General features: G+C 39.5%; 1 protein-coding gene across 1 annotated transcript in view; it reads left to right on the top strand.

Annotated features, from left to right (window-relative positions):
• The window catches only part of LOC145781011 (sodium/potassium-transporting ATPase subunit alpha-3-like), a 31,045-nt gene extending 8,264 nt beyond the window's left edge, over positions 1-22,781 (top strand). Inside the window, exons 2-22 of the mRNA XM_082592716.1 lie at positions 3,656-3,844; positions 5,238-5,441; positions 5,699-5,812; positions 5,986-6,120; positions 6,750-6,867; positions 7,872-8,006; positions 11,060-11,193; positions 11,305-11,503; positions 11,707-11,829; positions 12,306-12,427; positions 13,742-13,934; positions 14,251-14,426; positions 14,578-14,714; positions 14,875-15,025; positions 15,470-15,638; positions 15,864-16,018; positions 16,328-16,451; positions 16,624-16,769; positions 17,499-17,629; positions 17,907-18,100; positions 20,893-22,781. Of these exons, the coding sequence (XP_082448842.1) occupies positions 3,656-3,844; positions 5,238-5,441; positions 5,699-5,812; positions 5,986-6,120; positions 6,750-6,867; positions 7,872-8,006; positions 11,060-11,193; positions 11,305-11,503; positions 11,707-11,829; positions 12,306-12,427; positions 13,742-13,934; positions 14,251-14,426; positions 14,578-14,714; positions 14,875-15,025; positions 15,470-15,638; positions 15,864-16,018; positions 16,328-16,451; positions 16,624-16,769; positions 17,499-17,629; positions 17,907-18,100; positions 20,893-20,921 (3,078 nt within the window). The 3' untranslated portion in view covers positions 20,922-22,781. The remainder of the gene's footprint in view (positions 1-3,655; positions 3,845-5,237; positions 5,442-5,698; positions 5,813-5,985; positions 6,121-6,749; positions 6,868-7,871; positions 8,007-11,059; positions 11,194-11,304; positions 11,504-11,706; positions 11,830-12,305; positions 12,428-13,741; positions 13,935-14,250; positions 14,427-14,577; positions 14,715-14,874; positions 15,026-15,469; positions 15,639-15,863; positions 16,019-16,327; positions 16,452-16,623; positions 16,770-17,498; positions 17,630-17,906; positions 18,101-20,892) is intronic.
• Positions 22,782-23,286: the final 505 nt, after the last annotated feature.

Below are 23,286 nucleotides of genomic sequence, written 5' to 3'. Positions count from 1 at the left end.
GACGTTTGGTAACAATTTTTGAAAAGTTTGCCATAAAATGTCTTCATTTCATATTGGAAAGTATTGCATAATTTTGGTCTTTCGTGATGTACCACTTTCGCATTGTATCAAGAAATAGAAGCATCATATTATTTTCAAGAAGTGGTGCTTGGTAGGCTATGTCCTTGAACGTCATAATCTAATTTAAAATACTTCTGTACAGTGTACATTGTAATAACTCTTTAGGGACAGGGCAACGTTAGCTGAGAGACATTTACTAAACTGTCCATCACAAATGCTTTTCTTGCGCAATAAACTTCTTCATTGCCTTTGTTAGGTGGCATTAACATTTGCTTACAAGCGTCATATGTGAGCATTCGATTTTGGTTGTTCTGTCATTTATGTGGTCTTCACCGAGGTTACATTACATTCACCATATTGCTCTAGTCAATATTTACTGTTGATAAAACTATATCGCCTTTTCGAGATTTTTGCTTTGTTGTAATTTCTAATACAAACGTGAGTGATTATACTTTACTAAAAAAAAATACAATCTTAAATAACAATCTCCCAGTTTATTTAACACGGTTTTAACGGTCAGTCGCTGTTAAGCTGCTATTTACATGTTTAGGTGTGTGTTAGCGATAGTGATAAACGTGACCATCAATTTTTGAGTAGTGGTATTAGATTGTATGGGGAAAAAAAGAGCAAATGTTGATTCAGTTTTTTTTTAGACCTTTTTTTATCCAAGAAATGACCTTATCATAGATGATTTATTTTAAGTGTAACTTTTGAATCTGCTGTTGTGACACGGCTACTGAGTATAGCGCGTGTGTTGCTTAAATTGTGTTCCCTCGTTTGTCAGTCGCACGCCCTATCTTCGGTTGTTTGCTCTATGTCTCACGCCGTAAACGACCTCGTAGCTTTTACATCAGTTAGCATTTAGCTTCATCGCAATTTTACGACAGCACGCTTTATATTCATCCGCTTATTGCAAAGCAAACCGGTGATCCCGCCAAATAACCGGCTGTTAAAAATTAACTCGCCCCGAGTGGTTGCCAGCTTTGGTTTACTGGAAACGTAAAAATTCTTGCTTTTGGTTCCAGGTAGCAAATTTTGATGTCAATTTAACGTCGGAATGACATCATTTTGCTGCGTCCACTAATTTTTACAGGGTAGCTATCGCGTTTAATTATATCACTAGGTAACAACCATGTTTGCAATTTTGAAATTCCTGTTTTCCACCAGACAATTCAATGTCACCTTTGCAGCGTCATTGACAATGCGTACCTTGAATCTGTTTTTGCCTGTGGGCTTGCTGTTATAGAATGATCGTTTTCAATGCAAGTCTTCGGCTGAGCTCCAAATGTTGAGATCTTAAGTTTTTTCAGCTTTTGATATTTTGCTTCAGTTTTCGAAGAAAACCTAATCACAATCTTGGGCGGATAATCGGCGGAAACTGCTAACATCAAAACCAACGTTTGTTTCGTGCAAACCACAGAAGAGAATGCTTGCAATGCGCATATTATCAAAACTTTACAACACACCAAATAAACCAACCCACTATTTTAATGTATTTCGTGTACCTCAAACTCACAGCATGTCATAAGCAAAGAAGCTTCATCCATCATTTGCTTCTGAGAAGTAGTTTCCAGTTGAATCAACTTCAAGGTACCGTTGTTATAGAACGTGCTGCCAGAGCTGACACTGACACTGAATTTGCGCTGCGTGTGACATTTGTTCACGCCTTTTGTGTTCGTGTAGTGTTAAAACATGGACTGTTAGCGGCCAATTCCGCACCAGTCAACAATAGCGCGTTGCAGAGGCTACTACATTTGTTGCAGGAACTTAATTTCATGCGATTATGTAACATCATGATGCTAAGTGGCAATGCGTCCACTGTTTGTACAGGTTAGTATAACGTGATGATATCCGATGGTTATGAAGTTTGAAGCGGTACGATTTTGATACACACGAAGATAAAGACTTATTTTATTAATCTTGTACATCTATGTCAACGGTTTCAATGTAGCATACGCTAAGCTTCAATATTTTATTCAGTTTCTGCCGGTACTAGACTCGCCAACAGCCTCAGGCATTCTTTTCATTGACTTTGTATATAGAGTTTGTTAATATAAACAACTTATTCTCTACTTGCATGTGGCCTGCTAAGACGACCGCCTGTATGGTGTGGCACAATTAGTTTTTGATATGCTCAAACTTTGCAAAAGTTAAATCATCGCCGCTGTTTTGATTTGATGATTTTTGAGTTGTTGCATCCTCACAACTTCATAAGTAAAGAAACCATGTAGGAATGTTACCTTTAAGATTAACTTTTTTATGAAAATTCACAGTTTTAAATTGTCCAACTTTGTGGGTAAGCATGGGTTAACGTTAAAGTACATTCCTTCACGTCATTTTTTGCACCAACAATCAACATGTTCCCTGAGCTTGGTCACAGAGGCCACTGCCTTTTTCTTTCAGAAAGTCAAGCTATCTAGGTATCCACTTGAGCTTTTCCAGACAACTTAGCATTGTTTGTTTAGTACTGTAGTGTATATTGGCTTGTAATGTGAATGCGGCTCAACACGAAGATGTTTTGTTTAATTGATTTTTCAGGATTTATGGCTTTGTGTTATTGAAACCTCTATTTCTCGTATGAAGATTACCTAGCAAATATTGGCTTTGCCATCAGTTCGATTTCGTGAAGCAGCTCCGAAGCGTAATAAGAAATCTGTCGGCAATCGCTTCTAGAATCGTTCATGATTGACGGGAGACCCTTGCAGCGCAGCCAGCTTGTTGTGAATGTCGCTTAAACGCGTCTCTACCCAGACAGCGAAATCCATCATCAGACGTTGAATCAATGTAAAAATGGTGGATTTTTGTTGTCCGGGTAGCAAGTTACCGTCACAGTAACACTGTTAATCTCACCCCATCAGGGCCATCATCTTGTACAAAGCGCTATGAAATTACCTTCATCCCGCTACCACAGTCTGTGTTATCCCTCAAATCGTGCTCATTTTACATTAATTCCACTTCTCCAGACGTTAAATCAACGTCAAAAAGGAATGGTTTCTGGCTGAGGCTGATTTGCTGCTTTCGGTTGTTAAATTTTGTCTTTTACGATTGTTAGTTTTTTAGTTCATCCTAACAACGAATAATAACAATAATTACAGGCTTGATTGCGGGCCACTGTCAGGTTTGAAGTTGGCACACAAATGCAAGTGCAGCACAACCTGATGTTGTACATAAAATTTTTTGTCATGGGTACTCTTGCTGCAGTGTTCTATGCCAATGTTCTGTACATTTTTATGTTTTTCTGATGTTGTTTTGAGCTCACTTTCCAGAGCGGAAGGATCTGTTGTTTTAAATTGAATATAATATTCACAGTTTACATAAACTCCCACACTTGATAAAAGAACGGATATATCAACGACAGGTTCTCCCACTAGGTTGAAATGGTGTAAAAAAGTAAACAAAGAATCTTTATCACAGAAACTGTGTAGTTGAGATGTATGTTAAATATAAATTATTTTGAAGTGTAGATCAGCCCGAAAATATGAGGACAAAGCGAAATAAGTGACGATTAATTTATCCCAAGAATCTATTTCAGTTGGGTAGTGTTTTATGCTTTTCTCTAGGCATTACCAGTAATGAAATCTTCATTTATTTGCAGACTGCCTTCCAAGAACCCGCACCAGGGGAAACCGACGTTTTAGTAGTTGATCCAAACAATAAGAAGATGGGAGGCAAGAAAGGCAAGGAAAAGAAGGATATGGATGATTTAAAGAAGGAGTTGGAAATGGACGAGCATCGAGTGCCATTGGAAGAGCTATTCGATAGATATCACTCTGACCCAGAGAGGGTGGGTTTGCTAAATTTTAGTTTAATTGTAGCCTATCGACTTTCAACATACAATTTGGGTAGAGAGGTTACTTTTTTTTAACCATAAACAGACATCAGTTTTAAGTATGTTAATTCAACATTAGTCGTAGCGTAATAATTTTTCAACTAATATTTTTGTCCTAAAAACATAAACTGGCCTCTGGTAATCGTATTCTGAAGCAAAAAAATGCTTTGGTGTGTTCAGTGGCATCATCATTAACTTGTAAACGCACATGATGAGTAGGTGAGATTTGCTGTTAAAAGTTACGTTTTTTGTATTGCACATGTCTCTAAAGTGTTGGAGGCCAGACTAATTCATGAAGAAGCTGGCAAGTGCTTAACTACCGGCATCTTGCGAGCTGTAGATGTCACTGCAAGTTTGTAACCCGATGTCATAACTGTTGCGGTTGTTAATTAAATTCCCACTAGTTACTTTACGAGAGCAGTTATTGATGGTTAGGAAAAAGCTCCATTCCGCTCCTTGGGTAGTTAATGGTTCTTAAAATAATTTCTGGCAAATTTCATATATACACTGCGAATGACAAAATGTTGCAGTTGGTTGCAAATGTGCTGGTAGTGTAATTTATTTTTTGGCGCACAATCTTTTACATCGAACGAACGATTACATCAAAACGAACGAAACATCAGCTTATGGTTTATTCAGCTACAGTGGTAAATCCGTTCTATTTAAAATAAAACATAAAATGGATGATGAAATTCGCTCAATCTCTCCTAAGCGAAGGCTTTTGCGCACACAGCTTTGTGCCATTTCCCGAAGGCCCTCTCTATTTACGTTTGTGGACTGGACAAGTTTTTTTTTCAGATGAGATTTATCTGATAGTGCGACGCTAATACCGTACTAATTATAACTCTTTGTAAATCTGCATAAAAGTTCAAAGGAAAGCTATCCGTCATTTCAATTGAACTACGTTGGTTTTAGGGGTCTGCTACTATTCGGTGAGTCCGATTCGGTGAGTTTCTATCCTCTAACCCCTAACCCCAAACCCCTAACCCTAAAACGGCAATGATATATAATTAGGCTATGGTACCCGATAATTTAAAAAAAAAAATGAAAAAGTCCCCCGTTAAGGGATCGAACTCACCGAATCGGACTCACCGAAACGGGCCATTCCGTGGTTTTAGCGTGGTCATTATTAAAATTGCATTGTTACTGTTCTATCTGTTACAATGGCCACGTTCCTTTCATTTAAATTTTAAAGAATCGTCTTCTCGGTTCAATTGCCCAAGCGGCAAATCAGGTGTTTTTACATTGATTCAACTTCTGCAGACGTTGAACCAACGTAAAAAACGACTGGTTTGTTGGCTGGGTTGGTTGAAGCAGCAAATTGTCAATCTTCCGCTTCATTGAACAGGGGTTGACATCAAAACAAGCAGCGGAGTATTTGGAGCGGGATGGGCCGAATGCCCTTACTCCCCCAAAGACCACGCCGGAGTGGATAAAGTTTTGTAAGAACCTTTTCGGAGGGTTTTCAACACTTCTCTGGTTCGGTTCCATCTTGTGTTGTTTCGCTTTTGGACTTGAAGCAGCGGGCTCTGACAACCCGAACTTGGACAATGTAAGTACCGTTCTACAGATGGATTTTGTTTGTTGACACATTGATTTTGTCTAATCCCACACTTAAACTTTCTGTACATTCCGCAAACCAAGACTTTAACTTGTGCTTTAACAATGAAACAACAAGAAAAACTTCAAGCATCTGTTTTTGGCTCAATTGTAACGCTACGTATTAGTTGTGTAAGGTCAACCTCGTCATGCAATAGTGAACCTTATTTTCATAACGGCTCTTGAACTGAACTTGTCATTTTTGTTCAGTTGTACCTCGGTATTGTGTTGGCTGCTGTCGTAATCATCACCGGTTGTTTTCAATATTACCAAGAGTCAAAAAGTTCAAAAATTATGGAATCTTTCAAGAACATGGTGCCTCAGGTTAGTGGTAGCTCATCCAGCTGAGCGACGAATGATTCTTCCATTTTATTATAAATTAAACCACCAAGTCGCTCCTAAAATTCTATTCAGACAAAGGTTAACGCAACGGCTTTCTTTGACGTCACGTATTTTACGACTTAAGTTTTTGGAAACATCTCATGGTATCTCTGCAGCACGCCCTTGTCGTACGAAATGGTGAGAAGTCACAGATCTTGGCCCAGGACCTCGTAGTTGGAGACGTCTGTGAGGTCAAAGGAGGAGACAGGATACCAGCAGATCTCCGCATCATCTCTGCTTCGTCGATGAAGGTAGGTGATGTGTTCTTTTTGTTCAATGATTGATCATCTCTACAAGTGGTGGCTTGCCACGAAGAGGTGACATCCCTGTAGGGGGTAAAATATGGAAGGAAATTGAGCGAAGACTTAGGAAAGAAAATTCCCTGCGTTTGCACAGGCACCAAGTACTTTGGGACGCATTAGTTTGCCATTGCGATTTGCAGTGTGCAAGGCTAGAATTCTGGCAGTAGCAGAAAGTGAGTCGCTATGCGACTAGTTATTATTGTTGGCATGAGAGAGGTAAAAATCTCAATAGGGTGGCGGGCACTACATTAATCGTTGGCAACCACTATTTTGGTATGTACTGTGTAGATAGATGACCTTATGTTTTAAGCTATGAAGAAACTGTGTGGCTTTTCTTGTTGAATGCTGAGCACTGTAAAAATTCAAGAAATTTGTTAGATATTCATGCAAACTATGCTAAAAGTTATTTCGTAAACAACAGTGAAGACAGTTTGAATCAAAGAGTTTTATTTTCAAAAGGTGCCTTACTTGTATCACCATATCCATTATTAGGCAACGATTAATTAGGCAACGTTGAAACCACGTAAAATGGCAACATTTTAGAGTCTAACTGTTACCTTCGCTGATCAAACTTGTAGGTGGACAATTCCTCTTTGACCGGTGAGTCGGAGCCTCAATCCCGTTCTTCAGAATGCACGAACCCGAATCCCATTGAAACCAGAAACATTGCCTTCTTTTCGACCAACTGCGTTGAAGGTCAGATCAAAACTTGCTTTTTCAAAAGTTTTTGTGTTATCGTTTTGAACTACCTTACTACCGTACATGTGATACAGTATTAGCAATAAACTTTGACTTCCATATTTTAGCTGGTCTTTAGTGCAAAATTTGTAGTTTGCACATGTATGAAGCTTAATTAAAAGGAAATCGGATGTAAGTTTGCGGTTATAAAGTTAGGTTTTTTATGCATATTTGTCTGAAGTATTTATGGAAAACGAACTTTTAGAAGATTTAAAGGAAAGCGTTAAATGTTTCGAACTTATGTAGTTTTTTGACATTGACAACTTAGTAAGAGGGCTAAAAAAGAGAACTTAAGCATTCTTTTACATTCAGAGTATTGGAGTGCATCGGAAGACGAGTTCAGGTAACGTGTCTGCACTTTGGAAATGTGTAGTTGCCAGTGCAGTTTATATCAAACCTCAAGCTGAGTTTGGCATTTCGTGTAACATTTTATTCGACTGTTGTATCGAATTGTAAAAGGTCTGAAAATCATTCAGAATCATTCGGTATTGTTCTTGCATTTAAGTGGCAGTAGTCAGGTTATAAGGTTATTAACCATGGTGTAAGGCGAGGTGAGTAGCTTGAGCAATACACTTGACTCATCACAGCTTGGGGAGATGTATGTGTTACGAGATTAAACGTGGAGGCAAACGTAGATACGCCAATTTTTTCTTAGAGGGAGTCAACAGCAAAGCAGATAAGAACCGAGATGATTAGGTGGAGAGATTTTTGAGATCAGGCCAAGCCAGCAAATTAGTCATTTTTTTTTTTTTGATTTCATGGCTGCAGACGGCGAGTCGAAGAAAAAGGACTAACCCAGTCAACAAATCAGTCGTTTATTACATTATTTTTACATTGTCTGCAGACTTTAAATCGTAAAAAACAATTTGCTTTCTTGGGACTTGTTTGCCAGGGAGAGCTGAAGACAAAATGTTTCCTTGATTCTGCAGTGCACGCATTACTTCAACCTTTCTCCTTTCTAGGTTCTGCGCGTGGTGTCGTTATCAAATGCGGAGACAACACAGTCATGGGCCGAATTGCGTCCTTGGCTTCTGGACTTGAAGTTGGACAAACGCCGATCGCCATCGAAATTGAGCATTTTATCCATATTATCTCAGGTTTGAACTTTGAAACCGCTAACAGTCAGGTTTTTAAGCGGCTACAGCTATACTTCTTGCTTGAACCATTAGTTGCTACTATTCTACTACCAGTCTGCCACCAATTTACTTCGCTGATCAATCTTTGGTTAGATGTTAATAGTGATAATGGATGACTTTTTACCATGGGAAGTTAGTTTTGCTTTCTTAGCTCATCAACGCATGCGTGTGCTAAAGGCTTCGGTTATACCCAAATTAACTAGCAAAATTGGTTATCCTTTTTACATTCAATTGCAAAAAGAAAAACAGTTTTGACCCATGCCATTGCCCATTAGTAGCTTGTATTACTTCACTCTTAAAAAAAAGATAATATTGTAAACTTGATCAAATTGCCATGCACAATGTTTCACAATTCACATTGTTTGAGATTAAACGTCACGCCCCATTAAGTGACGCATGCCACTTGTAAGACATCTGTATCATGCTCCAATTTTTTTTACATTGCTTCAATTTTGACGACCATTACTGCTTTGGATAAATTCAAATTTTGCCAAATTGTGACCGAGGTAACGAAATTCGTCATTTTCACATTCCTTCAACATCTTTGGGCTTTCGTCTTCTTAGGTTGAACCTATCTTAAAAGGGCCAATTTTGGCGGGAAGTAACTTTTTCAGACCGGTTGCCGGTGGTTTGAAATATTTTCTATTGTATTCTGGTTGATGGTTCCCAGCCCGCAAAAGTTTACATCGCTAGACGTTGCAACGACGCAAAACGTCAATTGTTTCCGCCCGGGTTAGTTCAGTTAATGAACAGAAGTTTTTATCACAATTTCATGGAAAAAATCGTTTTATGCAAGCTTATCTTTCAAAAGGTGAACTTTCTTGTTCGAGTGACTAAATCAGCTTGTGTAAAGTAAACTGGGAGTAACTAGTTTAAACCGCCACGAGATTGACTTGTACTTTTCCATTCTATTCCATTGGATTCGTCTTTTCTTGTAGCAGCAATAGGCTTTCTATACCGCGACTTGGACAATATCTATCGATCTTGGTTATTGTCTTTCATTGACTGGGTTTGATCTGCGATTGTCCGCTAATATTTAGTTATTTATTTATTTTGGTTCGGATGCGACACAAAACGTACATAAAAAAAAAAAAAAAACGAAAACGCAGAGAGTGCGAAAGACTGTTGCCCTGTGCAGGCGCGGAAGTTCGTCCAGTCTGCACTGTCTCATTCTAACAGATCCATACGAAAGCAAGTATTTCGTTGTTTAAATAGCAAACTGGATAGCTGGATGGAAAACTTAAATGACTGAGATGGTCAGTTGTTTCCTTCTCCTGTGTAATCCCTCTTGAGGTCACGTTAGGTCTTTCTTGCAAATATCGCTCAATAGACGTTTGTGTATTTTTAACACAGCCGTCATAGCTTAATTGTGTTTCTAGCACCGTTTTTGTGCCATGGTGATGTAAATGAACATCGGTTATCAATCTTGTGCTCGACGTTGAAAGGCTGTGACGCAAACCGTTCCGCTTCGTAGCGTTCCTTAGTACGTATAAATAATTCATGGCGGCCTATTGTAATGATAAATTTTGAATGTCAATTTTTTGAAACTCGCTTCAGAGTTTTTCTTGCTCGTCCAACATTGTGGGGAATTCCCTTCGGTTGTCTTCGACGCATATAGTCCATGCATGTCTTGTTAGACATCACACCTTTTATGAAACTTTCAACCCTTTGGATGTCGTGATCAGTCAAGATTTTCAAAACTATCAAGGTCAACCCAACAAGGAAAGTTGCCTTTTGAACCCTTTCGTTGTGCAAACGATGTAAAAACCGGGCTTACTTTTGCAAGCTGAGAAACGATCATTTTCCAGTTTGCCGCTTTTTTCTGCTATCAAGTTAATCTTTAACTTTTGTCTTCAGAATGCCCAAAGTTTTCTTCTGCAAAGCTCTTGGCTTTTTTCGCTTTATTTTTGTTAATCATTCATTAGCTTTCAATCACCCGGCACACTGATGCTCATGCGATGATTCGATGTCAAAAAACATTCAATCGATGTAAAAGCAACATGCTGAACAGTCGGCTTAGGTCAACCAAGCAAACTTCGAACCGACTGCAAACAATTGTTCAGCTTAATAGAAATCCTCCGGGGGAATCGAATCAAATTTACGTTAGTTTACGTCAAAGCGACCAGTTCATCAACGTCAGTTGCCGGTGACTGTTTGTTCAATCTCAATATCTTGAGCGTGTGACGTTCATAAAACGAGGAAGATTTTGCGATTATACTTGACACACCGATTTGCACCAGTCTGGATCGTTAAAGAATACTCTGGGTCGTTAAATTTTTAATTTCCTTTAAATTTACACAATAAAAGTTGTGTGAAAGAATATAAACATTTGCGGTGCGTCGTGTCATTGTACCCGACTACTTCTGGTGTACCATCTTGATTAACCGACAACAAGATCGATATACTGCTATCTAGTTCAGTTATGTGCCGTTCGATATGACCGCACTGCGTGGTTTTACGCACACCCATATAATTTTTTCTTTTGGACTCCGCAATTCTCTTTTGCAGTCCAATTTTTTCGTTGCTTTATTTTTACAAATGCAATGTGACAATTCTGGTACGATTTGCCATATTTTTTTATGTTGCTTTCACACTTTTCGACTAGTGATGTCGAAACGGCTGAGAATAGATTCTCACGTCGCTGCTGTGCAGTTTGGGGCATTTAGTTTGCAACTGCTGCTCGTCAATCCACTGGTCATGCCTATTTCTTGTCATAGTCTCGTATTTTATGTTCTCGGCTTGCGTCTCACATTGGTGTTAGTTATGGTTCTTGGCCGAGCGCAACATCGTTAAAGCGATCCGGTTTTGTTGCACGACACTTTACGACTGCAATTTGGGTTAACTATCTAGCTTGGCTTTCCTTATCACCTAGCTAACAAAACTTACACTTCTCCAATGTCGTCATATGCTAAATTGGTCTAAAAAAGGACACCTTTTGACAACTGGAGATTTGAAGTTAAAAAAACCTCTAGCTTCTCTGCTTATTAGTTCTTTAATCGTGCTGAAAATTTCAGGAGTTGCTGTTTTCTTGGGTGTGACTTTCTTCATCATTTCCTTGTTCTTGCACTACACCTGGCTTGAAGCGACCGTGTTTCTTATTGGTATCATCGTCGCCAACGTACCCGAAGGATTGCTTGCCACTGTCACGGTAAAAACTATTAATAAAACGTTGTTTAATGATATCGCAATGTAAATTTTATCACTATTTTTCAATAAAAAATTTTTTCAAAGAAGCTTATTCCAATGCATATTATTCCAGGTGTGTTTGACGCTCACCGCAAAGCGAATGGCACGTAAGAACTGCCTCGTGAAAAACTTGGAGGCTGTGGAAACACTTGGCTCCACTTCGACAATCTGCTCTGATAAAACTGGAACACTGACGCAAAATCGTATGACAGTCGCTCATATGTGGTTTGATAACCAAATCGTGGAGGCAGACACTACAGAAGACCAGTCTGGTAAGAAATAACGTTTATGTCCTGATCTTACCTGTTCTCCATATTCGTTTTGGTTCTAAGCTTGCAGTTTGGTTCAGCTAAGAGACCTAGTTCATGCCACCGTTAACGTTATATATTTTCTTGTGGCAGTGACTTAAACCCATTTTTAGTTCTAATTTGCTTTTGCCTCCCTTTTTGATACTATATTGTCGTTGTTTTGCCAGGCGCTTCTTTCGACGCCAAGTCCGAAACCTGGGTTGCCCTGTCAAGAGTCGCCCTCCTATGCAACCGCGCCACCTTCTTGCAAGGACAGGAAAATGTTCCCGTTCTGAAAAGAGACACTGCCGGTAGGTTGGTATAGCAACCCAGACAGCAAGTCAGTCTCACATCGATTCAACGTCTGCAGACATAGGTTTAACGTGTGTAGATGTTGAAGCAATGTAAGAAAACGACTAATTTGTTGTCTGGGAAGTCATACCCTTAGACATGGATGTAGTCGCCAGTCCGTTGCTCTGTCTGCCACACAATCGATTGTTTTTATCAGAAGATGAATTTTGTTGAAAACCAAACATAATGTTGATATGACAAAACGTAATGTTTGATAGACTGTTTGGATCATTGACAAATTCAAGGGAAGATGCTTTGTTAAAATATCTTTTGACAATTTTTTTTTTCAATAATCAAACTGTGACCCAAAATAAATCATGCTCGTCACTCGTCAACACACTGCGTTGATTTTGACAATTTCAAACTGTTTGATGACGCCGCATAGTAGTGTTGCCAAGTCACGAAAGTAAAAAGAAAATCTTGTCACCATGCACAGGTGACGCTTCTGAATCCGCTCTGCTGAAATGCGTCGAACTGTCGCTTGGTGACGTGGAAAGAAGACGCAAACGAAACGCAAAGGTCGCTGAAATTCCATTCAATTCCATGAACAAATACCAGGTTTGTGCCTACTATTTCTGCATTTCTTTTTAGGGCTTTGTTTGCCAGTGGAGAATACAAACTTGTAAGGAACCCGTTCAAACGCTTCTGGGTTAACTATTAACTTTGTCATGCATACAAATTATTTGAACAATTTTTGAGGTTATAGTCTGCAGTGGGTCCCTCTTATCGCCTTCTTTAATTGACATTGAAGCAACTTAGGTAGTTAAAGACTTTGTTACATGTTTTACTACCTGGATTTTGTTTTCACGCCGTTCTGTTTAACAAGTTTTTAGTGATGAAAACTAAAGTCTAATATACTCAATTTTTATTAAATACTTTTTTAAAGGGCGGGGGAAACCCAAATTAACTTTGCGAATTTTTTGTTTCAGCGTGATGTCATTGTGTACAACATGCGTTTTAGCAATAAAAAAATCCAAATTTTGTTGCCCTCGTCTCGCTAAGGCCGCTTTTGTTTGATACCCGTTTGCGAGGTCTCGCGCGCATCAAGCTGTGATGCTGTTCGCTGTGACGTCACAAGGTACATATAGTTGTGGCCAAAAGTTTAAGACCAGACTTGATTTATGACGATTTTTGCATTACTTCAAAATACTGCATCAGATATAAGATGATGCATAAAGATGATGCAACTGAAACAATATCTGATGCATTATTTTGAAGTAATGCAAAAATGGTCATAAATCAAGTGTGGTCTTAAAATTTTGGCCACAACTATATGTACCTTGTGACGTCACAGCGTCACAGCTTGATGCACGCGAGACCTCGCAAACGGGTATCAAACAAAAGCGGCCTTAGCGAGACAAGGGCAACAAAATTTGGATTTTGTTTTGCTAAAACGCATGTTGTACACAATGACATCACGCTGAAACAAAAAACTCGCAAAAAGTTAATTTGGGTTTCCCCGGCCCTTTAAGGTTAAAAACATTGCAAATGTTTTGTTTTATGCGATTTTCAGGAAAACCTCTTCATTTTGTGATAATGCACAACGGTCACTACGCAAGGCGTTACTGCATTACATTTAATATCATTTTATATTTGTTTTATTTAAAAAAAACATTTATAATTTTGTTTGGCTTTTGTAATTTGTTCATTATTAATGCATGCCTAATAGCTGAGCAATTGCATTGAGTTTTTTTTTAACTGTTGACACTGAAGTCTGATAAAGAGTTTCTTCAAAATTGTGCAAATTATCGTCTCTGCAACAGTGCTGTCTAAATCTGTCTGTCAGCCCAATAATAGACCCAGGTTGAACAAAAATAACTCGAAGTAAACAAATCAATACTCGAGTCCTTAACTTTTCATCCATGTACAAAGGTTTCCATTCATGAAACCGAAGACGAAACCGACAACCGATACCTCCTGGTGATGAAGGGAGCTCCCGAGCGCATCCTGGATCGTTGCGACCGGATCATGAACCACGGAAAGGAGGAGCCGATGACAGACACTTGGAGGAACAACTTTGAGGCTGCTTACGCTGAGCTCGGTGGCTTGGGAGAGCGAGTGCTTGGTTTGTACTTAGCATCATCCTAATTGATTCTTGTTGCCCTAGTAGTCAGTTGAAAGTCTGTGAAGCTATAATCAGGTTATGAACATATGATCTTATATTGTTATTAGAACATGCTAGCTTTTAAATAGAAATAGTGTGTGTTTTTATATAGCGATGTATCCATCTCAGATATGCGTTGCTCCCAGCGGCCAGCGCTTTACAAAGCAGACAGTGTCAGTGCAGCCATCTAGAGCCTCAGCTGAACACAATGCTAAAAATTGTGGCACAGTATCACGTATCTTCGAAAACCAATTTCATTTTTCACCTTTCTCACCAGGTTTTAGCCAGGAATACCTCCCGGCGGACACCTTCCCACCAGGCTTTGAATTCGACACTGAGGACGTCAACTTTCCTTTGGAAAACCTCACATTCGTTGGATTGATGTCGATGATTGACCCCCCGAGAGCTGCTGTACCTGATGCTGTCGGAAAATGTAGAAGCGCCGGAATCAAGGTAAACCACTTCCGCGTGAAAGATAAATCTGAAATTCATTCGATTGTGAAAGACGCTTGGTAACAGACGATCTTAAAAACTTGATTCAAGCAGACAAACTCCTAAACTTGTCAACCATGACCAATTTTGACTGAAGGATATTTGTTTTCAGGTCATTATGGTAACTGGTGACCACCCCATCACGGCGAAGGCCATTGCCAAGGGAGTCGGTATTATCTCCCCCGGTACTTTCACTGCTGAAGATATCGCCAAGGACATGAACATACCCATTGAAGACGTCAACCCAGCGTCAGTAACAAGCTGAAATGTTAAACTCTTTCTAATATTGTTGAGCAACTTGCAAAGTCAACAAAAGAAGAAACTTTTCTATAAATTGTCTCGGTTTTGTAAGTTTGGTTTTGTTTCCCTTAAGGGGGCGCTATTTTATTTGTTCTTTTTTATCCTCTAGGGACGCTAAAGCGGTCGTCGTGCACGGATCAAGCTTGAACGATCTGGAAGAAGAGCAATTGGACGATATTGTTAAGAACCACACTGAGATCGTGTTTGCCAGAACGTCGCCACAGCAGAAGCTGATCATTGTGGAGAGTTGCCAGCGACAGGTGAAACTCGGATTGTGCTTTTACCACATGTAACAACTCAGTAATAGTTTAGCTTAGTTTCAAGCAACAGACGTATCATGTTATTTGCTGCGTTTTTGTTAGTTCACTGAAACTTTTAGCTGGGAATGTGCGAAGAATTGCCATCAATTACACATGGTGCCCTCGTATTGCTAAGTTGTTGTTTCTGAAGCCGGGCTTTTATAGTAGGCTACACGTTTCGTTTCTGAGTGAAAAATATGTCTTCAACATTCAAACTGCTCATGAAAATTGCAAATAATCTTTTTTGTGACTTGCTGGAGTAAATTTCAGGCAGTTGGCACACTTGTTTTAGGCAAAACTTAATGTTAAGACAACGCTTCATTACCGTAAATCTCATTGAAAGCTTTCTATGACACTGCGGTTCACGTGCTCTACAAGATTTTCAAGAATTTTTTCAATTCCCAGGGAGCTATCGTCGCTGTTACCGGGGACGGGGTGAACGATTCTCCTGCGTTGAAACGAGCCGACATTGGCGTTGCTATGGGAATAGCCGGAAGTGACGTATCGAAACAAGCCGCCGACATGATATTGCTCGATGACAATTTCGCTTCCATTGTCACTGGAGTAGAAGAAGGTAGGTGATCTGCTGTTGATTAAGAATTTAAAGCTTTTGTAAAACCAGTAACAAAAGCAGGATTGTGGGGTTGGGCGAAAAATATACGACTCCGACTCCTTGGTTTATAACTGACCGACTCCGGACACGCCTAAATTTCTTCCGACTACACAGCCCTGAACAAAAATCATTAAAATGACTTGCCTATATATTTCACGATTTAAGAAACAAGATAAAATATTTTAGGTCGCCTCATCTTCGACAACTTAAAGAAATCAATCGCCTACACTTTGACCTCCAACATCCCTGAGATCACTCCGTTCTTGATTTTCATCCTCGCAGACATCCCTCTTGCTCTTGGAACAGTCACCATCCTTTGCATTGATTTGGGAACAGACTTGGTACGGGTCGATTATTTTAATTGCTGTCGTATTTTGCACCGTTCTTACCCAGCCAGTAAATCAGTTATTTTGTACGTTGAATCAATGTTAAAAATGACATTTGATAACTGGCTAATTGTGCCTTTCTTGTATTTATTTTAAATGTGTTTTTGTGTTCTTTCACTCCAAAACGTTTCTAGCTTAATCTAAGAAACTGTCGCGACCATTGTCTCTTGGCTGTGTGTATGGAAAAAAAAAACATTTCAAAGCGATAGCCTTAGGCTTGGAGTATCCTAACCCACGTGCCCAATGATCATGTTTGTCTTGCAGTTGCCCGCCATCTCTCTCGCTTACGAGCAAGCTGAAAGTGACATCATGAAGCGGCAACCACGTGACCCAGTGAAGGACAGATTGGTGAACGAGAGGCTTATCTCACTCGCTTATGGACAAATCGGTGCGATTTCAATTCTCCCATTTTCCTGAATGGTGTCATCGAGAACCAAGCCGCTTGTAGCTGCATAAGAACTCTTAAATTGGTGTGATCAATCTTTTAGTGCTTGCTTCTTTTGCAAATCTGTAGAAACGTCATTTTACATTCGGTTGACGCGATTCTGTTTGCTTGCCAGGAATGTTGCAAGCCCTCGCCGGGTTCGTCAATTATTTCGTCATCATGATGATGAACGGTTTCAAACCGGATCGTATCCTCGGACTTCGGGTGGATTGGGATGACCGATCGAATGGCGCCGTGCTGGACTCGTACGGACAAGAATGGGTGAGTTTTTTTTTTCTGTTAAAGCCTACCCAGACAGCAAATCAACCGTTTTTCACATTGGTTCAACTTCTGCTGTCATTAAATCAATGTAAAAAAAAACGATTGATTTACTATCTGGGTACTTGCAAGGTTGTATCGCAACTCTAAAAGGTTTTCTGGAATGAAAATTTTTACTGCTATCGGTCGCATCTTCACTGGCGAAAAGCGTCAATTTCGGAACGTGATTGTTGGCACAGTATACGCCGATGACCATGCGATCACTATTATTACGCAATTTCACCAGCGTCTGCTTATCTGTGACGTCTCAAGTGCTATGCAAACAGTACACGCTTGGCAAAACCCATCCATTCGTACGCTCAGTAGGTGGGAATTTTGATTCAACGATTTTAATGGATTAATACCCTGTAAAAGTGTAACTACTGAGCCATTGGCGTAGTTTATCCAAGTTTACTTTGTGTGTTTGATCGAGGAGCTGTTGTGCATTGCAGTTCTGGATTGGCATTGCCTATACTAATTTTTGTAATCTGGTCGTAAAACTGCCCGTTCCTTTTTATGAGTTAACTTTCATTGTAAAACTGGCAGAAAGTTCTTGACGTCGCTTCCTAGACAAGAAAAATCCGCCATCTTTACATAGATTTAACGTCCGCGGACGTTGAATCAACGTAAAAGTGACGAATTTTTCTGTCTGGGTTGGGGTTCCAAACATTACAGCAGCACTCTTCACTGCAGAGTTATGGCCAACGCAAAGTGGTTGAGTTCACCTGTCACACGGCCTTCTTCACCTCCATCGTCATCGTACAATGGGCTGATTTGCTGATCAGTAAAACGCGTCGTCTGTCGATCTTCCAGCAAGGCATGAGGTACGGGCGTGTGAGCTTATTGACCTCAATCTGCAGAAGTGCTCGGTGATAATGACACCAGAGGATTGCAATCGTTTTTTGACGTAAAGTAATACAAAAAATATAAAAATGGTAAAGCGACGATGTTTCGAAAACGACCCAGACAGCAAATCAACCGTATTTTACATTGATTCAACGTCTGCAAACGTTTGATTTGCTGTCTGGGGACGCTGTGTTCCAACTGCAACCATAATAACCAACCTTACTTCGTTTGATAAATGCAAACTTTTTTCTACAGAAACAAAGTTCTTATTGCCGGGTTGTTTGAAGAGACAGCCCTTGCTACGTTCTTGTCCTATTGCCCCGGAATGGACGTCGCTCTCAGGATGTATCCATTGGAATGGGAGTTCTGGCTTGTCCCAATGCCATTCTCTCTTATCATTTGGCTTTACGACGAATGCCGAAAGCTTTGCATACGGAGATACCCAGGAGGTGAGACTATGACGTGTTTTATGTGTAAAGTAGTCATCTTTCCAAACAACAACAACCGTCAGAAAAATTTTGCTTTTCTCTGTCTTAGCATGTGCGTTGGTATTTGCAACTACGTACCTCTGCTCTGTCGCATCAGTTTGAATATTCTATGGTTTCCACCACCAATCCACCATTGAAAGAGCCTTGTCGCGTGGAAACACATCACCTCAAACAAACCATCAATTTTAAAAGGTTTTGTTGGCGGCCATTTGCGACAGCGTTCGTAATCGCTTGTCTACTTTATGCAAATGCATCAAATTCGTGTTTTCAAAGGCCAATTTACTCCCGCTTGCGTGCGAAACGCAACGAAGTTCATTTGTATAGTAATTGCCAAACGCTCTGTACTCTATTTTAGCTAACAGAGTTGTGATAGATTCGATTCTATTAAGTCCCCATTATGAGTGGCATTTCAGTAAAAACATGACCTTTCAAAATATCACCTTGTTTATGTCTCTGAAGTCGATAGTGCCATGGAATGCGCTATTCCCTGCGGATGCTGTGCAGTGCTTTTCATCATTTTAACTTTTAAGCCGCCGAGCGATTGTTGCTGTGTGGTGTGTTGGTCTCACTTGGGCGATTTGTGTATTTACAACCCGACATGTCCTAAGAATTGACGGCAAGCTTTTAAGCAATTTTTAGGACTATCACGTGGCCAATAAAGTTCGAATTCGTAACCCAGCTAACAAAACCCGTAGTTCACCGTCAAGGGACGTTGTGACAATTTAAACATGGATTTTGCTAGCTCGAAGTACTTACGTGCAACACACCTTGCATGGTACTTTAGGTGCTGCGCCTAACACATGGCCTCATAGCAATCGTGGTGATACTGACACAGTATGTAGCTAGGCGCGCAACAGCGATACCATAGGCTGTAGAGTGAAGATAGTTTTGCGTTCTTTGGCGCATGGCTCAGAGTGTACGGACACATCCATTACTTTACCATGCTACACTTATTCATCTGTTTTATTTTTTATAAGATAGCGATAATCTCGAAAGTGTTTCAACCAATATGTCTGATTATGTTGCCAAGTGTCAGTTGGATAAAAAAAATGTAATCGACACGTAATGTAAAGAAACCTCACAAATGATGATCAAAGCGACTCACTATCCAATTGATAGGATGTTTGCACGGCAAATGCGTATTGGTAAAGTAACGCTTGTAGTAACCCTATAACAACCAGCTGAAATTGTGATGCAGCTGCCGCAAGCACTGAAGTTTGCGTCAGCGAAGCGTAACGTCGCTTAATAGAGTAGCAACGTAAAAAAAGACTAAGGTATTGCCACACGAAACCAAGACGGAAAGACAACTTCATCAGCTCGCTTGTGTAGAAAATGTGGCTTGAATCGGTCATTGTCAATTAAATTACTGTCTGCAAATGTTGAAACAATTTTATAAGTGACGAATTTTGCCGTCTGTTTAGCATGTTCGAAACGTTCAACAAGCACTGATGATTGCTTGTCTTCTAAAATCAAGATTTGTTTTTCCGATCTTTAAGCTTGCAGTGAATCCTCCATGCATTTCATGAACTTCCGCTACTGATGCTACTCGCAGGGCCGTTGAGAAGATAACTTGGGCCCCCTACCAAAGAGATCGTGGGTCCCCAATTCAAGACACCTATAAAAAATAACACTATGTACGAGGTAGTTTCTTCAAACACCCTGGCCTCATAAAAAGGTTTCGGACCCCTAAATCATGCTGGACCCAGGTTTAAAAGTACCCCCAGAACCCCGTTAACGCTACTGGCTAGTCGGCGTTTTTTTTTTCACCACTTAAAATACTCGCATCCACATTTTCAGCTGTGTCCAAACTGTGTTGCTGCTGTGCTTGAAACAAACTGTTCGAACAAATAGCTTTTCTGGACTATAGTTGAAAAAGAAATAGGATCTTCGAAGTTTTTACAACAAGCTAAAATGATTTACGTATGACAACAGAATTTTACAACACACAAAGTGTAGGTCAACTTCACCAACATAGAAACGCAGCTCTATTATTATGTGCGTTAACTGCTACGTCTCCTTTTTCATTCTAAACAGACAAAAGCCTTTCGTACTTATCGTCAGACCTTGCTACTGAACATCAGCAAAATGTGTACAGTAAACTGCCATTGTTTCACAATGGGAACAAAAATGTATCAGTTAAATTTTATCCTCCACAACTGATAGGTGAAATTCCAGATTCAATTCCTTACACCAGATTTTTTTTGTACGTTGAGATGTGTCTGGTAAAAATTATGGTAGACTTGGAAAGATTTCAAAACTCTAATTTTTTATGGATTTACAAGTTTTCCTAACCCCGAAACTGCAATTTTCATGAAATTGGCGATCGTAGAAATTTTTGTATAAGCAAGATAATATATCCTCCAAGCGTCAGTTTAAACTAACGGCGCGAAAAGAAGAGTTCCGAGCATCCTGGTGCCAATAGGAATCCAGTTTTTTGGGTTAATCTGATAATGAAGTGTCTGGCTAATTGTTTTGTCCCTTTAAATTATGAGTTAACAGCTATCGCGATAATTACAGCAGCTTAAACTCAAAAAGTGTTTTATGCATTGGTCTGAAAATTAAGTTGGCCAGGGCACAACGACTCCTTAACATCGCACAAAATGATTTACAGTACTATCTACAGTATACTAGAATTTAAAGATGTTTAAACAGCGCCGAAAATTTTGTTCGCTTTGTGGAACAATAGTAAGAAAAGGGTTAAAAACTGATTTGCTTTGAATACATTTCAATAAGAGCTTTCCATTCTTTTCCAGGTTGGGCGGAAAGAGAGACTTATTATTAACATCGAAACAACGTTGGTGTTCATCGTTTTCTGGTACGTCGCACACACACAAACACATAAATTTCCTCTGCAAAAGCGTGCACGCAAAGCCCATCCTCAACCGGGACAACCTTCCATGATAGTTTTGAAAACGAACTCTTTTCAATTCGCTAGTACGCTGTGTAAAGTTGTAATTTGTGTGCTCTCATTATTATTAGCCTGCTTTTAATGCTTTTGTCAACTTAATTTTTAGATGATAACAATAATACCAAGAACTGGTTTGCAAGCTTTGGAGGTGCGCTAGTAGAAGGCAAACTTAACTCAATGTTTGATATTTATTCAATTTTTAAATACTTTTACAAAATAGTACTTGTACAACCGCCAAATCCATGTCTCGGTATTATTCGCTGAGCAATTGTCCAGCTGACTCGATTGACGATTGGTTTCATTAACTTCCTGCTTTGAATTTCGAGTCAGTTTTTAGTGCTATGTTATATGTTTGTGCTATTAACGACAGAATTTAGACTATACCTGTCCTTGCTCTGCAGGGTGCTTTTCAATCTTTTTTACTCAACCTTTTTTTTATCGGTGTTCTGTTCGCAATCTCCTCATTGACACCACATCTGCTGATCAACAGTGAAACTTTGTTTTGTTTTTTGGTTTTTCTAAATTGTGCAACCATAACTGAATCGTAAAAAAATGGAGTTGGTGCTTGATTTGTAGCCCGCAGCCAACGTCGTATTATGTAGTTCCAACGGAGCCCGTGCAGTCTTTGGCTCACCTGTATTTTTGCTGTTCTGTTTCAAAATTTTGACATTATTGTTTGACGCAAAGTTCCTTCCTAACAAGTTAGCAAATTTAATGTTTTTCGTTAGCAAGTCCCTAAACGTTGAATAGAAATATTCTCTACTGTAGTGGACTCTTATTTGGCGTTTTTCAAAAGAAATGACCATCAGCGTGCCATCAGTTTCTAAATTTCCAGTACCCATAACAAATAGTGACAAACGACGACAATTTCTTGAACAAAATCTGTCCTTTTTACATTGATTCAACGTCTGCTGACGATGAATCAAGTAAAGAAGACGGATTTTTTCTGAGTGGTTTGTACTCTACTTGTTTTCGCCGATATTTTTAAGTTGTGCTCAATAACTCCGCTCTGTTGCAAATTCTAACAAAGCTTATAACATACCTTGCAAAATAGCGTTTTTTATGTAATTTTCTGATCATTTTTGGACTTGCTCCTCAGCAAGATAATTTTGCCAAATTTATTTCAAATCATGTTCTTCGACGTAAAGTGGATGTAATTTGTGTAGCCGTGTGTGTATTTCCTTGCGTGCACGTGGTGTTTCCCCTTAGACGTGATTGTGTGTGTGAACGTATAGACTTGTATCCAATCAGCAAAATTAATCGTTTTTACGCTAGACTGACGTACAGACACTAAAAATTCAATGTCGATTAGTTTCGATTTGCTTTTCTTGATTAGACCTCAACTTGCGTTGAATCAACGTAAGGTTATCAGTTGCCCTGCCTAAGAATGAACGATTTTGCCGGTTTGGTTTCATTCATAACGTATTTTTCAAACATTTGACGCTTTCTGTTGGCGGCTGAATTACTTTATTTTGACGTTGATCGAACGTATCTTTCCGTATGCACGACGTTTGCATATCAACGTGACTATGATGTGCTTTGGCTCGCGGACACAATTTCTACGTGAAAGAATCGTAATCAAAGCTCGGTTTTTACTAAAGGTTTCATTGCATTAGAAGAAGTTTAATTCCGCTCATGTTCTTGTTGAATGAATTAACTGGAATGTCTGTCTACGGTGTTCGGGTTTTATCATCAAACTGTTACAGCTGACTAAATAAAATTAAATGAAATGTTTATTTCATTGTGTTTGCTTGGAATGAGTGTCATTAATTAGCGGCTGTAGATCAACTCTTTATATAAATTCAGTTTTTAGGGCTAAGTTTTAAGGGGCTCAATTGAGGCCAAGCTGATTCGAGCCCTGGGTTATTGACCAGCTCTGGCTTTTGTGAACAACTCGAACGGTTTCGTGGCCGTGACATTTTTGAGAAAAAACATTTAAGTCTATTTAGTTAGTGTTGCAGGATTGTAGGCTATGCAAGAACAGTGGATTATTTACGGATTGAGAAAATCGACAGATTAAGAAAGATCGATTTGTGGACTTTGTTTGCTCGTATACACTAAGCGTAATCCGCTGATCAGAACCATCGATTACTGATCCACAGATGAACTATCACAATCTGATTCTTGATCAACGGTTAGCTTAAAAGATTTGTTATTGGTGCAACCTATGTTCATCATTAATGTGAAAACTTTGAACTAATTTTCTACGCCCAAGCCCCCTTTTGTGTACGGCTTAAGA

This window comes from Aplidium turbinatum, chromosome 12, assembly GCF_918807975.1.
Source record: "Aplidium turbinatum chromosome 12, kaAplTurb1.1, whole genome shotgun sequence".
In the NCBI taxonomy this organism is placed as follows: Eukaryota; Metazoa; Chordata; class Ascidiacea; order Aplousobranchia; family Polyclinidae; genus Aplidium; species Aplidium turbinatum.
This window is presented reverse-complemented; position numbering and strand designations above follow the sequence as displayed.